The sequence below is a fragment of the Brassica napus genome, chromosome C1, assembly GCF_020379485.1.
Source record: "Brassica napus cultivar Da-Ae chromosome C1, Da-Ae, whole genome shotgun sequence".
Classification (NCBI taxonomy): domain Eukaryota; kingdom Viridiplantae; phylum Streptophyta; class Magnoliopsida; order Brassicales; family Brassicaceae; genus Brassica; species Brassica napus.
Window position 1 is genome coordinate 16,690,170 of NC_063444.1, and position 15,918 is coordinate 16,706,087.

The following is a 15,918-nucleotide window of genomic DNA, read 5'->3' on the forward strand; positions in this document are numbered from 1 at the left end:
TGACATATAAAGGATGATATATACTTTATTAATTTAATTATTATTATATTTTAATTAACTGTCAAAATGAATTTTCAGTCAACATTTATAAGTCATCAGCACATTCATTCTCAATATATACATAATGATATATGAGTTGTTAGTCATTATTATATTTAAAATAGAAAAATTGCCACAAATACCATATTCATACATTTATACCTCTAGAGTTAACTAATCTAGACTTAGGTTTTAGAGTTGAGAGGTGGGATAAAGTTTTTGAAATGTGAAATTAGGATTCTAATAAATATATAAATAAATAATTAAAAAAATTAAAAAAAAAAAATAGTTTCAAACATAATTTTTTGATTTTCAAAACAAAAATTGAAAAAAAATAAAATAAAATTTATAAAAGAGTTCGAACTTGAAAAAAATGATTGGAAAACATAAAAAAAAATTATATTTTTACTTTAAAAAAAAATTATTTAGTATATATATAGAGAGAACAAAGGGTATAATAGTCTTTTGCCACATAATAAAAGATGTATTTTTGAAAATGACTTTTTAGTGGTGGTAAAAATGAATAATGATACCATGAAAATGGTAAACATGAAATTCCCCCTTTAAAATATTCCCAAAAACTTAAATATTTATAAAGAAAATTAATTATGCTGTTCAATTTAATTTAATGCAATGTCATATTTTTCAAAATGCAATGTCATATTTTTCAAAATTCATGTCATATTTTCTTAAATGAATGTAATGATGCCAAATAAGGAAATGACTTCCTAAATAAGTTTATGAGGTTTTAGTTTTTAGCAAGAAGTTGAAAAAGAGAGTTTGACTTCAAAGTAGATGTGGCAAATTAATTATGCAAATTAGGTAGTAATCCGTGTTGTGCGCGGAGTGAAATAGTTTATTAGATTATTTATTGAATGTTATATAGAAGAACCTCTATAAATTAATAATCTCTATAAATATAAATTTTGTCGGTTCTAACTTGGGCGGTTCAAAATTTGACACAAATCGATAAAATAATTAGATAATAAATTTTTAGAAAATTCTATGTATATATATGGTCGCATTAAAATTATAAATTAATAATTTATATGTCTACATATTTTATTTAAGTAAACACCTATTATTATATGGTTTGTTTTATATTCACAACGTAATTATCTTTATATTTTCTTAACATTTAATATATTTTTGATGTGATTTAGTAATATTATATCTAGGTAAAACCACATTTAAGTTCTATGCAATATATATTATATACACCAAATAATATAATAAAATTAATATAAATGTCAATATTTAAAAAATAACGATTAATGTCTATATACTAAAATCAATTTTTTTTTTTAATTTTAGAATAAATATAACTTAAAATAAGAAAAAATTTGTAAATTAATATTTCTATAAATTAATAAAATTTTAAAGTCCCAACATTTTTATAGAGGTTCTACGTACTATACTAAACGATTCGTTGTATAGCTTTTTCTAGGGATGTGCATTCATATATCCGTCGAATTCAGTTGATCTATTCGGATTTCAGACTTTTAAAATTAGCAATTTAAATTGTATTCGAATATTAACAAATTTTGGTTTGAATTTGTTTCGAATCATTGTGGGTTCGGTTCGGATTCGAGTTTGGGTATCCATCTTAATTATTTATTTTTTAACAAAAATCCAAATATACTTAAATCCTAAAAATCCAAAAATAAAATAATATAAAACATAAAAATTTGAATAATGCAAGACTAAATATTTAAATTTACATAAAAATTAGTTCAATTTAAATTTTTGGATGGAGAACACATAAATAGTGCATACTCCCCCTCACATATTCCGGCTGCCGCTTGAACGGTGAGATCCATCAGTACCACCACCACCAGTTTGAATCAGAATTAAAGGTCCAATGCGTCCTCTTCCCGTTCGACCGCCACCGCCTCCTTTTTTTATAACGACATCTAATTCTTGAGCCTTTCCTTCAAAACTCACAACATCTGGTTTTTTGGCTCGGAGAGGAAGACTCTCATGGTACGTAATAACAGAAAAAGGCCTTAAACTAACTGAAGAAAAATTGACCTGGAGATGAAAGGTTAAGAGAATGTATAAAACCAACAATGTTCTTTTTAAACCCATTATATTTTGTTTTGTGTCTCCTCGCTTTCATATCTTATATGTAATGTATTTATATATAATTCTGTTTGAATTCTTAACTTACGTGAACAAAAAAAATGCGTCACTGCCTGCTTCTAGGTATGGTTAAGAAGCTGCTAGGAAATATATATATATATATATAATATTTTATTAGGTGGTTTGTCTACGCACGCATGCATACGTAAACATTTTATAATTACTTATTAATACTTACATTAATAATCAAAAGACTATAATGATAACCTATTGTTTATGTTTTCATTTGAAAACTCTTACGTATTATAATATACTAAAAGATTTTTTATACACTATATTCATTAAAATTTTAGAAATCACTCAATATTTCTTTTTAAATTATATAAAATTAAGAATTTTACTTGATTAATATTTATTTGTGAGTTTTCTGTTTTTAATTTTTAACTTTTTTTATTAAAAGATATTTTTCAGATAAAACAAAACATTTATGTAGGAATTATCTTTTTAGTAAAATTATCTACTATAGATTTTGGATAATTTTTATTATTATTAATTTTAATCATTTAAAAAAAATTAATTTGTTTTTATTTTTAGATAATTTATATTTTTTATTCATTAATGGCATAAACAATATTAACCGCTCTAAATATTTAACGTGAAAGCTCGAATACCACAAATTAAGAGAAAAAAATTATGAGTTTTCTGTTTATATGAAAAATTGAAAAAAAAAAAAGAGAAAACAAATTGAGGTTGAAGAAATACAATCTAGGAGAATTTAGCTCTGATACCAGAATGATATAAGCTTGGAATCCACAAAAGCTTTTATCAAACAAGTGTCAAAACTTAAACTTCGGTGGTTAGTGATTGATGATAGATAATAACAGTGAATTGGTTTATGGTTGAACCAAGTTGATCAATGAACAAAAACTAGCTTAAGGGTTCTTCCTCGCAAAAGCTATTCTCTAAATAAAAGCATAAGAGTTCAAGACAAATACTTGAAAGCATAAGAGGTCTTTAATAACATTGGGACACTGTTGTTAAACAGAAATGCAGAGCTAGAATCAAGAGAAAATAAAAAGGAAAGGGGATTGCAATAATGAAGAAAAATAAGCAAAGAACGTGATCTTAGGTGATGATGAAGCTTGATAGATGGAGTGGCATCAAGGAGGAACGGGTGCTGAAGAGAAGATATCATTCTTTATGTCTTTTGATGTATGTGGACAGTGATGATCTTCTGGTGGTGAGGATTTGGTATAGCCAAAGCTCTCTTTTGAATGCTTTAAAAGATGGGGAATAAATGAGTTGACCAAATAAGGGAACTTGACTCTTTAGGCTGGATGAAGGGGTCTTCATAATGAGCTGAATCCATGTAATAATAGGCTTGGTTTCTTTGCTTGATGATGTGAACGGTGCAAATTAAGGTAAGTGGAACTGTTTTTATGAATCTGGACAAAAGAACATCTACTGGCATGAGTCTTGTTTACTTGTAAAAACCGGTTGAAGTCTGAAGAATTGGCGGCAAGAGACAAAATCGAGTATTTCTCGTTATGCTTTATGTGATTGTCTTTTTTTTTTTTTTTTTTTATCAAAGACAATCACATAAAGCATTGAGATGACACAGGCTCACTTCTATGATGAATTTCCTTCAAAAAGTGAAACCTGGTTCCTCTTTTTCTATATACATATTCTCTGATCGCAGAGCCATTATAGTAAATCTCAGTACCTGGAAACTGTGTAAGATCATGTTGGAAGGATGTGTTTGAAGGAGCTAGGGACTTTGCTAGAGAATGGGGAGGCCTTCTTTGGGAAGACTCCAAGAGAATGCGACTTGTTGTGAAATATGAAGTTCACAATCAGATGAGTGAGTTTCTCACACCCAAAGCAAGTGATAAGAAAGGAGAACCTCCACCATTTTCTTTTCTTATGTTAAAACAGAAGAAAAAAAAAGTCAAAAGGTCGGTGTGGGTTGGTTCAACCAGATATGTTTTGACATGATGGTGCATAAACTATATCGACAAAAAGAGGTCGGTGTGGGTTGGTTCAACCAGAGCCAGCTTACAAGTTTCTCTTGCACGCTAAACAGACCACAATCTCGGTCTTGATTCTTCTATTCAGTCGATCATATTTATTAAAATCCAACAGAGAATCTGAAACATTGGACATGTTCAGAGGACTCTGAATCTATCCTGTTGTCAACAACATGAATACAAGAACAGTCTTTTACTTCGTTTGAGCTTTCTCATTGGCAGAGGATTCTGAATCTTGGATTTTCTCTCCCATGTTTGTCTCTACAGTTGCATTTGCCCCAGCGAGCCTCTCAGCTTCTTCAATTTTTCTTATGGTTTCCTCTTGTGTTGCGTTCATCATTGTCCCCATTGTTTTCTTCTCTGATTCTAGCTGAACCTCCATTATGGTACCAGCTTGCTTGTCTATCGGTTTAAAGTAGTCTTCAATCTGAGCCTCCTGTATTGGTAAAAGACGAGAAATAAATTTAAGACATGAAAGCTTTTCTAAAACTTGACACTGACGAAAGCAGACCAAAAAGCTTTGTGATTTAAGAAAGACTCTGGAGACTGCTTTCGCTTTTTCCTTCCAAAACTCAATAATGCTTTTAAGAATCGTAAACACCAAGAAACTAAAAAGTGTTTTCCCTTCTTTGAAAGTTACGGGACCAAAAGCATTTGAAGGGCACACACAATATCTCAAACATTTTGTACCGCACTTAATGTAGTAGACACATTGTCTATGCCAGGCAAACGATAAACTCAAATGGGAGTCAAATAAAATCACTAGAAAATTCTGGAGTGAGAGTGAAGAAAAAGAGACTAACCGTATTCTCAATCTGTTTATTCAAGTTCTGCATTTGTTCAACCATACGGCGTACTTCAGATAGTACAATCTTCTCTGGGAGTCTGTTAATTTCGGCTTTCCTTTGTTGGGCCTGCAAGAGCAAAGTTTACAATCATTTGAATGAGATGAATAGAGCAACCATGACCAATCCTTGCTAGAAGGCATAAGTAGTGTTGAACATATAAAACACCAAAAGTCTATACTATTAGGAAAAGTCCAATGCAAGGAAGATTTGATTTCTTCAACTGTAGTTTAAAAGGAAACGAAATTTAGTATTTACAGATGCTATCAAATCAATCATAAACAGAGAAGTACATAGTGAAGTAGAGATCCTGCATACATACATGAAACAAGGCACTCATCAACACCCAGGGTTATATCATCTTATGATACCAACCAATTCATTGTAAGGACACAATAGATAGAGGCAGCGTGATGAGGAACAAAAAGAAAAGAAGAAGAGAAACCTGCTGAATACGCTTCTCGAGTTGCAACCTGTAATTACGGACTCGCCTTTCTTCATACCCAGAGAGTACTCTGACATAGAACATTGCTTTTCTCCCAAACTCCAGCAGCTTCTTCATCTTTCTAATAAACAGTCAAATGGATTCTGCAAATATTCAAATTTTCCAGCATTATCTATCACACAGCCAAAAGATGCTTTACAACAGCTAAACGTGGACTTGGCTGATAAATTGAACACCTATTGTTCGTCGCGCATCAGTTTAAGTCAAAATCGATCAAAACACAGATCTGGAGATCAAACGATGGAATCATTCGCATCCATGACTACGAAAATGAGGGAAAACTCGCAGAAAATACACAAGTGAGAGTTTATACAACTAACCCCGTTTAGGTGATAAATTATCGATTGAGAAACTCCGGTTACTACAATCGACGGTGGACTCCGGCACCGGCGGCGAGATAATACCGTTTCCGATCTCTCTCTCTCGCTTGACTCACTTACCAAAAGATTGTAACCATTACTTCCATCTATCTCGTCCATAGTGGGCTCCAAATGGGCCCTTTTTATTTTTCGCGGGCTTGGCCAATCCTAAACATTCCGCCAAATTTATGTTTTCAAATTATTTAATACCAAATACAGTTTCAGGTACTCCAAAATAATTCATGTTTCTTCCAACATTTTACATTTTTATACTGTCAAACAGTTTTGTTTTAGTGTATTTCCCCGAATTTCATGAACCTAGAATTTAACAAATAATATCACTACAATAAACTAAGAGAAAAAAGTCAGCCTTATTGTATTCATGGTTTTATATTTTAGGACTCCAAGAATACTAACATCACATACATTTTGATATGTCGTTGTTAGAAACAATGACATTTAGTTGTAAAATAAGTTAACAAAAAGATTATTTACAAAATAGACATAGATAAGCAAGACCTAGGTTGCATCGAACCTTCTTCGGACGTCCGCTAACCGGAATCAGAATCTCGTGGAAGCTCGCAGAATCTTGTTTCCAAAACACTTTTAAAATATTATCTTTAAAAACACTTTGGAAGCTTATGATTCCGTTTTGGAGTCACAATTTCGCTTTTTAAGACACAATGATATAAATCAATAAAAATATAAAATCATAGTTTTTAATTGGGAAATTGCAACAAATATCACATTCATAGTACCACTTTTCATGTTTACAGTTATCACTTTTACCCTCACTTGAACAACTTGACACTTATACTCCTACTATTAACTAATCTAGACTTAGAGCTTAGAGTTGAGGGGGTGGGGTAGGGTTTTTGGAATGTGAAATTTAAGATTCTAATAAATACTCCCTCCGGATATGAATATATGATGTTCTAGTTTTTTTCCTTGTATACAAATGTATGATGTTCTAATTTTAATTAATGCATTTTACTTTTAAAATAAAATATAAATCAAAATGTAAAAATATAATTGGTTGAATTTTATCGGGAATCAAATAAAACTTTAAATTAACTAAAAGTAAAACCAAAAAGTGTTTGACAAAAGTAAGTATTTAATTTCTCTTAATATATGTGCACAACTTTAAACATCATATATTTGTATCCAGAGGGAGTATATAAATAAATACTTCAAAAATATATAAAAAAATTAAAAATAGTTTCAAACATAATTTTCGATTTTCAAAAAAAAAATTGAAAAAAAAAATTCGAAAAAGAAAATAAAAAAATTATATAAAAAAGTTCGAATTTGAAAAAGTATAATTCGAAAACATAAAAAAAACAATTTTTTTTAAATTTATTTAAATAATAATTTATTATATATATATAGATAACAAGGGTATAAGAGTCTTTTTCACTTAATGAATAAGATATTTTTGAAAATGTCCCTTTAGTGGTGGTAAAGATGAAAAGTAGTACCATGAAAAAGATAAACATAAAATTTCTTTTTTTTTAATTTATATAAAATCCAAAATTTAATAGTAATGAAATAGAGAGACTAGAAATATACAAATATTTAAACTAATATTATAAACTTTCTTTATGTATTAAGTTTTTTATTAAAGATATAGCATATATTCAAATATAGTTTGTCAATCATTAATGAAGTACTATAAATAATTAATATAATAATTTATTTAAACTTATTTTATGTGTATTTTCACAGTTTTAATATGAAATCATTTCAAAATTATTATAAATGAATAAATGATTTATTTTAAATTTTAATCATATAATTTTTAGTCCTAGATTTTATAAAATTTTCTTATATTTTAATATATATATATACAAATATATTTATGGATATATGCTTCATACAAGTATCCGCTTCCTAATTTTTTAAAAAATTTCGCTTCTGCCTTTCCATAAGTTTCCACTTTCATGTATCCGCTTCCGTTTCCATGTAACATAGAGCAAGACATAAACGATGATATGTCATATGTTTTGGTCAGCGGTCAATGTAGAAATTGGATCAAATTTGTAAGGGAAGATAATGGTATGGAATGTAGAAACTAATTTTGGAAGTAGATGAAATAAACTGAACATATTGATTGCAACAATGGAAGTATGAATATCAAAGTTTCAAAAAAAAAATAACAATGGAAGTATGAAAACGCCATTTTCTCCGGAAAACCCCTAATATTTATTTGGCTTCTTTCACTCAGCGAACGGCTACTAGTTGCCTAAAGCTGAAGAGTCTTGTGTGAGAAGATGCGTTTGAAGCTTCAGTGAATTAAAAACACTGCAGTTGACGAAAGTACCCCTCGAAAGAGACCATTATTACAAGAAACCCTCATAACGGCTAGTTTTATGATAAAGGATCCTTCTTCATCTTCTTGTCTGAGCTGTAGACCAACGCACCAAATTACACACTTTACTCTCTCTCACTCTGTTCCTTTAATCTCTCTACCTCTGTGAAAAATCTCTACTTTCTGATAGAATTAGCGCTAATGGAGGAGTTTGAGCACATGATAGTGGAGGAGTTCAACGAAGAAGACTTCTACGAGAACATAGAAGCACCCAAGTTTGTAGATCTCACCGCACCAGATCATCGCCCAGAAGGAGACGACCGCTACTGGTTCTGTTCCAGAGTTGGTAAGAATCTTCTTCACCCTCTTACATTAGCTTTTCCTTTTGTAAATGCCACACAGATCTGAGAAACAACACAGTGAAGTTTGATCGATCTGAAAGTTGCTATATTAGGGGTTTTAGTGATGAACAAGAAGCTTGTGATTTTTTGATACGTTTTGACTTTCCCTGGTGATAATGTGTACTTAGGATGTGACCAGAAGCATGAAGAGTTCATGGATTCAGAAGCAATCTACAAAAACTTCGTTCTTCGGGTGAGTCAAAAAAGCTCAAACATTTTTTTTTTATCTGATTAGATTCGTGACTTTGATGTTTAATCAAACATTTACTTAGGTGATGGCTGCTAGGAGTCCAAGTGTTCGTCTTCGTAAAGCTCTTTACAGAAAAGATTTCAGGTATATGAATTTAACTTAGAGAAGAACTTCACTGTGATGATGTGTGTTTTAAACATTACTCTACATGCTTCTTGTTACTACAGTGTTGAACCTAAATGTCCCAACACGGTTCCTGCAAAGCCTTCGAGATCTCGTGTTTCTAGATTGGCTATGATCTCATCTATTCCTCACAAGGCTAATAACTTGAGGTCAAAAGAAGTCAAAGCTATCCCCACAAGCAAGAATGCAACTCCAAAGGCAAAAGCAGTAAAAGGAACTATGTTGTCATCAGTTCCTCACAAGGCATTAACTGAGCGAAAGAAGAAGCAAAAAATGCAGAGTCCAGCAGGTTTCAGGAGTGTGCAGCATCCGAGAACTGCAGCAGCAACTAGAGCCACTGAAAGCAGAGTTGTTGCAAAGGCTTTGGTCTTTGGTTCTCCAAAGAAGCTGGTGAAACTGAAGAGATCTGTGGAGCTTAGCTCCTCGGTGAAGAAGCTGTGTCGAGGGATCAGGAAGCTTGATGTTGAAAGCAAAAGAAAGGGTTTGGGGGTTAATAATAAGGTTGAGGCTTCAACAACTCCATCTAAGAAACCACTAAGGACACGAGAGGTGAAGAGCCGAGTGTTTGATTCAGTTCTGTCACAGAAGAAACAGATTGGTGAAAAGGCCAAAGGTTCTAGTACTTTGAAAAAGAGGGTCAAGGAAAAGAAGGAGCCTGTGGTTTCCTCTGATCCTTCCAAGGCTCATGAAGCTAAGGGCAAGGAACATGAGAATCAATTCTTGGTGGAAAACAAATCAGAAGAGAATGCAGCGGAAAATGCATTAGCTTTGGACTGTGATGACAAAGAGAATGCTGATAGAGGAGATACTTGTGTATCAAAGGAGAGTAAACTAGATAAAGCAAAGCAATGTGAGACTACTGAGACTGAAGACAAGGAAAATGCATTAGCATTGGAGGGTGGAGACAAAGAAAATGTTACTAATGATGCAGAAAATGATGACAAGGAAAATGCTTCAGCCTTGGACAATAACAGGTTTTGTAAATTGCTGTTGATTTGGTTTACTTTGGATCCTATCTGCACAGAAAACCTCACCAGATATATACTTGTTTTGTCTGAATCTTGCAGGAAAGTTGACCATCCCCCCAGCCCTATGGTGAAAAAGAAAGTCTTTGGCAGGAAAGAAACTTGCAAAACCACTCCAAAGGTATATAAGTTTATTCTGTATACTTTTCTGATGAGATCTTCTCATGTTTATATTATGTGTTGCTAATGTACTTTCTACTGAACCAGGCGATGACAATAGCAGATAAGTGTTTCAATGGCAAGACTGTTTCGGCAAATCCTACTGTGAAGTATACAAAACCTAAGCTCACCAATCCAAAGCCTTTCCGACTAAGAACTGATGTATGATGCAATACAACCAACCAAAGAGATTTATTCTCTAGTATGCAACTCTGCTTGGTTTTTGGTTTCTGATGGAAGAATATTTACATGATTACAGGAAAGAAGAATCCTCAAGGAAGCAAACGCAGAGAAGAAACCACAGTGTGCTCTTGCCAAGGAAGAAGAAACTACAAACATTCTTGGTGTTCATGCTGAAAAACATCAGACAGTTAGAGTAAGTTCTTTCTGAAACATTAAAATCAAAGCATATCTATGTCTACTTTTTTGTTTTGGTCCTTTTTATGACATACGAATTTCAATTGCAGCTGGAGAAGAACACAACTTCCAGGGTAAAAGCTTCTAGAGGAACATCCACAACACTTGTTAGAGACGATGCCTCTGGAGATATGGTGAATTCCAAGAGGTAGAGAATCTGCTTTATCATAAAAGAGAGTGCAGTCTCTCACTTGAGAAGACTGCTCAAACATGTTCTGACTTTGACTAATAAGGGTTGTTGGATGTTCTGACTTGTCAAGAACAGTTGCTTTTACTTAGCATGTAACTTACAATAGTGTGCATTTCCTCAGGGTTGCATCAGGTACAAAGAAGCAAGTGGCGGCAAGTAAGAGAGTCGTAACCATGGAGGAAACCTCGCTGATGAACGGAGAATCTAAGGAAGCTGCAATCATCAACAACAAACCTTCTGTTTGTGCTGTTGCTTCAGGGGAGAAAAGACATGCAACTGTCCCAATGGGTCCAAACTTCCATAGCATTCATGTACCTAAGAGCTGTACAAAGAGAGTGGCATCACATGTCTAAAATCTTCGGTTTAATTCACACGAGAGTCTTGTAATTTGGATTGATCTTTTGAGAAGTAAGAGAAGTGAGATTGTTTTAGTGTGTATAAAACACTTGCTCATTTTTACAATTGATCCATTGAAAATCATCATTGTTGGTATTATAGAGGTTAGAACATCTCTAATGTATACATCTCCTCTAAAACAGAGATCTCTATTATAGAAGTGGATTTGCTCCAATGTATAACTCTATAATAGAGTTTTTCTATTTTAGAGGAAAATATAGAGAAATGTTATTTTTTACGATGAAAATAACACATCTTTATATTTTTTCATCTATAAATAGATGAACTCTATTATGCATACATTGGAGCAAATCTACCTCTATAATAGAGATTCTCTATTTTAGAGGAAAATATAGAGAATGAAATAGAAGTGGGTTGGAGATGGTTTTAGAGCATCTCCAACCCATTGCTATATTCACCTCCGGCTGCTATAAATAGAGGAAAAAATAGCAATCTCTATTTCAGAGGTATGTTTTTTTTTATTTTCAAAACAGTCCTTCAACTTTTAAACTTTTATAACTATAACAAAAACAATTATTTTTATAGAAAAATACAGTTTTTATAAAAATAAAATCACACTTTTTATTTACCAAACAATCTTATAATGAAACTTTAATTTAAACAAAGTTATAATTATATGAAAATTTTATAAAAATTAAAACTAAATAGGGTTGATTTTCAACTTTCATAAATAAAAGATACTTGTTGTAAAAAAAATATAGAATCTTTTGAGAAGATTCATTTTTAGAGACAAAAATAGAGGAATACATTGGAGAGAAACACATCTATATTTTAGAGTTACTCTATTTTAGAGATAGAAATAGGAGAATACATTGGAGATTGTCTCAGATAAGAGCTCGAGAGATTCTACTGTGGCAACTGAAGTGACCTCCCTTGCATCCTTTTATGACTCTTATTCTTTCTGTAATAACCTTGGAGTTGGGACCCTATCAATACTCATGCCTTTAAAATAGGAGAAAATGGTCATTTAAATATCAAACTTTCACATATTGGCCAAAAAAAAATACAAACTTTCCTTTAATCCAAATAAATCACAAACTTCTTTTGACCTAGCCATATAAGATATACTTTCGGTCAACTGTTTTTGTCGTTAAATTTCCGTCTACTGTTCACAGCGATTCTTACGTCGTCGTTTTAAAAATAGAACAGAATCTTACAAAATCACTAAATTGAAACTCTTAGGTGGGGTATTGGATTTAAAATTTTGATAGATTTTGAAGGAATTATGGTTTCCATTAAATTATAGTGTTATTTTATCAATTCTTTCAAATTCTTGTGTTATTCAATTGTGTATTTTACCAATTCATTTAAATTCTAGTGTTATTCAATATTTGGTAGATTTAATAGGAATGTTATTTGAAAGGAATTTAATGGAAAATATAGTGTAAAATGCAAAGGATCAATTCCTTGCTTTTATGAAGGGATTTGTTATTTTTAGAACCAACTTGACCCCACGGTAACCCACTATGTCTTTAGAAGACATATCACCTACACCAGCCCAATTCCACGTCTCTCCTCTTCCAAAACCGGAACCGAAAAACTGAACTAGAACCAAACCAAATTACTCGAAACCAAAACTGGACTGCCTCAAATACCTGAATGGTTTCTACATTTCTATATCTGAATAACCGAATCGGAAACAGAACCGAACCGAGAACCGAACGGTACCCGAATATTCGAAAAAAACAAGTTTCAACACTTTGATATAAAATAAAATGTCGTTAGTTCCACTCAATGATATCTTGCATATTTACATGTTTTTAGCCTTCATATCTTGTACATTATGATCATATAGATTAGGAATTAGGCATCTTTAGAGTCCATATTGCATGCATTGTCTTTATTAGGTGTTGGAGAGTGCTATGGAGTGATTGGAGATGTTTGGGAGCATTGTGATTCAAAAAGAAGTAGAAAATGATCATTGGGCGAGTAGAGGAGCTGGAACGACCTACTGGAACGGGGTGAGCAACCCGCTCTAACCTGGAACGACCTCTCGCAGCGACATCATCAACCCGCTCGGCATTTCGTCGCGATACGAGCATGATCTGGAGCGGGCGAGCGCAGCAGGGTCAGGTAGCCGTTGTGACCTGGAGCGACCTTGTGGAGCGACGTAGCGTACCCGCTCTGGGCCCAACATCCCGTCGACAACTTTCGAGAACCGGAACGACCAAGACGGAGCGAGTTGGGTACATCGCGCGCCAAATCCATGAAGTGCGAAGGGAGCCATAGCGACATCCCAGAGCGAGGTGGCGAACCTGCTGTGAAGCTGGAGCGACCCACTGGAGCGGGGTCACGAATCCGCGCGCAAGATCTTATTTGGTCAATTTTTCATGTTTTTCTGGACCTTCTGAGACTTGTTTTTGAGGCTCACTAGGTTTTTAGGAGTCCTATAAATACTCTCTAAACCTAAAATTATGACTTATCTTGTTTTCTATCTAATCAAAAGCCACTTTTGGGAAAAAGATCTAATTTTGATCATAATTTCTTATCTTTGCTTGATTATTTTGCTCTCTAATCATGTTTAACCTTGAATCATCCATGGTTTTGGGGTTATTAATGTCTATTAGTGAGTAGACTAATTTTGGATTCATGGGCTAGGGTGATTAAGGGTGATTAGAGAAGATCTAGGGTGTTTAGTGTTAGATCTACTTGTTTCCATGCTTGTTGAGGGTTCTCAATGCTATTTTAGTCTTGATCATACTAAAATAGATCTCTAGGCATTTTCTGCCCACAAGGTATATGATGAAATGCCTTAACCAACTCTTCAATGCTTTTAGCTTGCTTTACCTAAGAGATTAGTTGCTAAAGGAGTTAAGATTGCTATTAGACTTGTTATCCATGTTTGCTTTACTAACATTCAACCTAAGAGATTAGATGCTTGAGTTGCTTTACCAAAAGAACATTCATCTAGAGATAGAGCTTGTTTAGCTTAGTGTCTAGGCATAAGGAAAATGTTTGATTGATAGCTTGCCACCTCTAGATTGGATCTGCATCACCCAAGATCAAATGTCTAGCCCCATGAGTCCTCTTGCTTCATATTGAGAAAGAAAGATCATTACTTTATTGCATTAACTTATTAGTTCTTAGTTTATACCATCTTTAAAACCGGATTGCACTTAGCTTAAACGTGAACTTGCATTCCCTTTGCTTTAGAATCACCTAGGATTAGTTCGACAATCTTTTATACTACAACATTTGATTAGGAGCCTTGAAAACTCCTAACATCAAATTGGCGCCGTTGTCAAGTTCTAGGTTGATTGTGACATTGGGATTTAGTCACTTGCTTGAGACTAAGTCATTTTTCTTTCATTTTGTTATTGTTTTTCCTTCTTCCTCTCCCTTTGCATTTCAGGTGTATGAACTTTAGGAGCAGAGGTTCATCAAGCTTAGTTCCAAGAGTTGAAGACATAGTTAAACTTGAGATGGAGGTAGCAAGAAAGTGAAGAGAAGAAGAGCAACAGGCTCACTTTCAGAGATTGGGGTTTGAAATGGAACACAATCAGAATCAGCCTCATGATGGAGTGGCCCAAGGAGCTGCAAACCTTAGGCCACAACATCCATAGCGCCAAGCTAGAGCCATTGGAGACTATTATCAACCTCACATTCATGGTCATTGGTTGGGAATCAGAGCACCAGCTGTGGAGAACAACAACTTTGAGATCAAGTCAGGGCTGCTCAACACCATAGAGAACAACAAGTATCATGGCCTTGCTGCTGAAGACCCTTTTGATCACTTGTACAAGTTTGATAAATATTGTGGCTTGTCCAAAACAAATGGTGTTTCTGAAGATGCTTTCAAGTTGAAGTTGTTCCCTTTTTCTTTGGGAGACAAAGCACATCAATAGGAGAAGGCTCTTCCAAGTGACTCTATCATAACTTGGAATGTGTGCAAGAGGGAATTCCTAGAGAAGTTCTTCTCTACCTCGAGGACAACTAAGATCAGGAATGAGATCTCTAGCTTTCAGCAGAAGCACCTAGAGGGATTTAGTGAAGCATGGGAGAGGTTCAAAAGCTATTGGTCTCAATGCCCACATCATGGCTTCACCAAGGAGAGTTTGCTTAGGACCTTCTATAGAGGAGCTCTACCACAGTGCAGAAACATGCTTGATACTGCCAGCAATGGTTTCTTTTTGGGAAGAACTGAGGAAGAGGCAGAGGAACTGGTAGAGAACATGGCCAAGAGTGACTCAGTCTACAGTGAGGAGCATGATAGGGTCAACAGAAGTGATGATCAGCAGACAAAGAAAGAGATCAAGTCCTTACAAGACAAGATGGATTTGCTTCTTTCCAACCAAGCTAAACAGGAGCAGATGAACTTTGTGGGTGGTCCTAGTCAAGAGGTTCCTCCTAAGGTCAATGAGGTTGATGATTTAGAAGGCCAAGAGGAGTTGTGCTTCATCAATGCTAATGGCACATGGTACAGGAAAGAGCCCAATTTTCAGTACCAAAACAACTATCAGCAAAGGCCTTACTACAACAATCAACAAGGAGGTTACCAAGCCAAGCAGAACTATCCTCAAGCCAACCAGTCTCCTCAGACTCAAGGAAGCTCTTCTAAAGCTCAAGCTCCAGATTCAAGTGTGGATTCTATGTTCAAGCAACTCTTGGAATTTCAGGCCATAAATGAGAAGACCATGATTTATGAGTTCAAGAACATCCATGCAAAGATTGATGGGAACTATTCTCACCTCAACAACAAGTACATGCAACTTGCCTCTCATCTCAAGGCTTTGGAGAGTCAAGTTGCTTCTATGCCTTCATCCTCCAAGCA

General features: G+C 33.9%; 2 protein-coding genes and 1 non-coding gene across 4 annotated transcripts; 1 reads left to right on the forward strand and 2 right to left on the reverse strand.

The window, feature by feature from the left end:
- Positions 1-4,103: 4,103 nt before the first annotated feature.
- Positions 4,104-5,979, reverse strand: BNAC01G21300D. 2 transcript variants are annotated; one of them, XM_013815900.3, is made up of 5 exons: positions 5,819-5,928; positions 5,675-5,724; positions 5,439-5,581; positions 4,952-5,062; positions 4,104-4,584 (listed from the first exon to the last, which is right to left on the reverse strand). In XM_013815900.3, exons 3-5 carry the CDS (start codon positions 5,553-5,555, stop codon positions 4,342-4,344), a joined length of 471 nt encoding a protein of 156 aa, XP_013671354.1. In that variant the 5' UTR covers positions 5,556-5,581; positions 5,675-5,724; positions 5,819-5,928; the 3' UTR covers positions 4,104-4,341. The 2 variants fall into 2 exon arrangements, with proteins under 2 accessions (XP_013671354.1, XP_013671353.1); XM_013815899.3 differs by lacking the exon at positions 5,675-5,724 and having other exon boundaries at positions 5,819-5,979.
- A 2,259-nt stretch (positions 5,980-8,238) lies between these two features.
- Positions 8,239-11,210, forward strand: BNAC01G21310D. The gene is made up of 9 exons (XM_013815901.2): positions 8,239-8,511; positions 8,695-8,759; positions 8,839-8,900; positions 8,984-9,913; positions 10,007-10,085; positions 10,172-10,285; positions 10,383-10,499; positions 10,591-10,688; positions 10,852-11,210. Exons 1-9 carry the CDS (start codon positions 8,367-8,369, stop codon positions 11,081-11,083), a joined length of 1,842 nt encoding a protein of 613 aa, XP_013671355.1. The 5' UTR covers positions 8,239-8,366; the 3' UTR covers positions 11,084-11,210.
- Positions 11,211-15,082: 3,872 nt separating this feature from the next.
- On the reverse strand, positions 15,083-15,189 carry LOC125581012. Its single transcript, XR_007318723.1, has one exon. It is a non-coding gene; the product is annotated as a small nucleolar RNA R71 (small nucleolar RNA).
- Between the last annotated feature and the right edge of the window lie 729 nt (positions 15,190-15,918).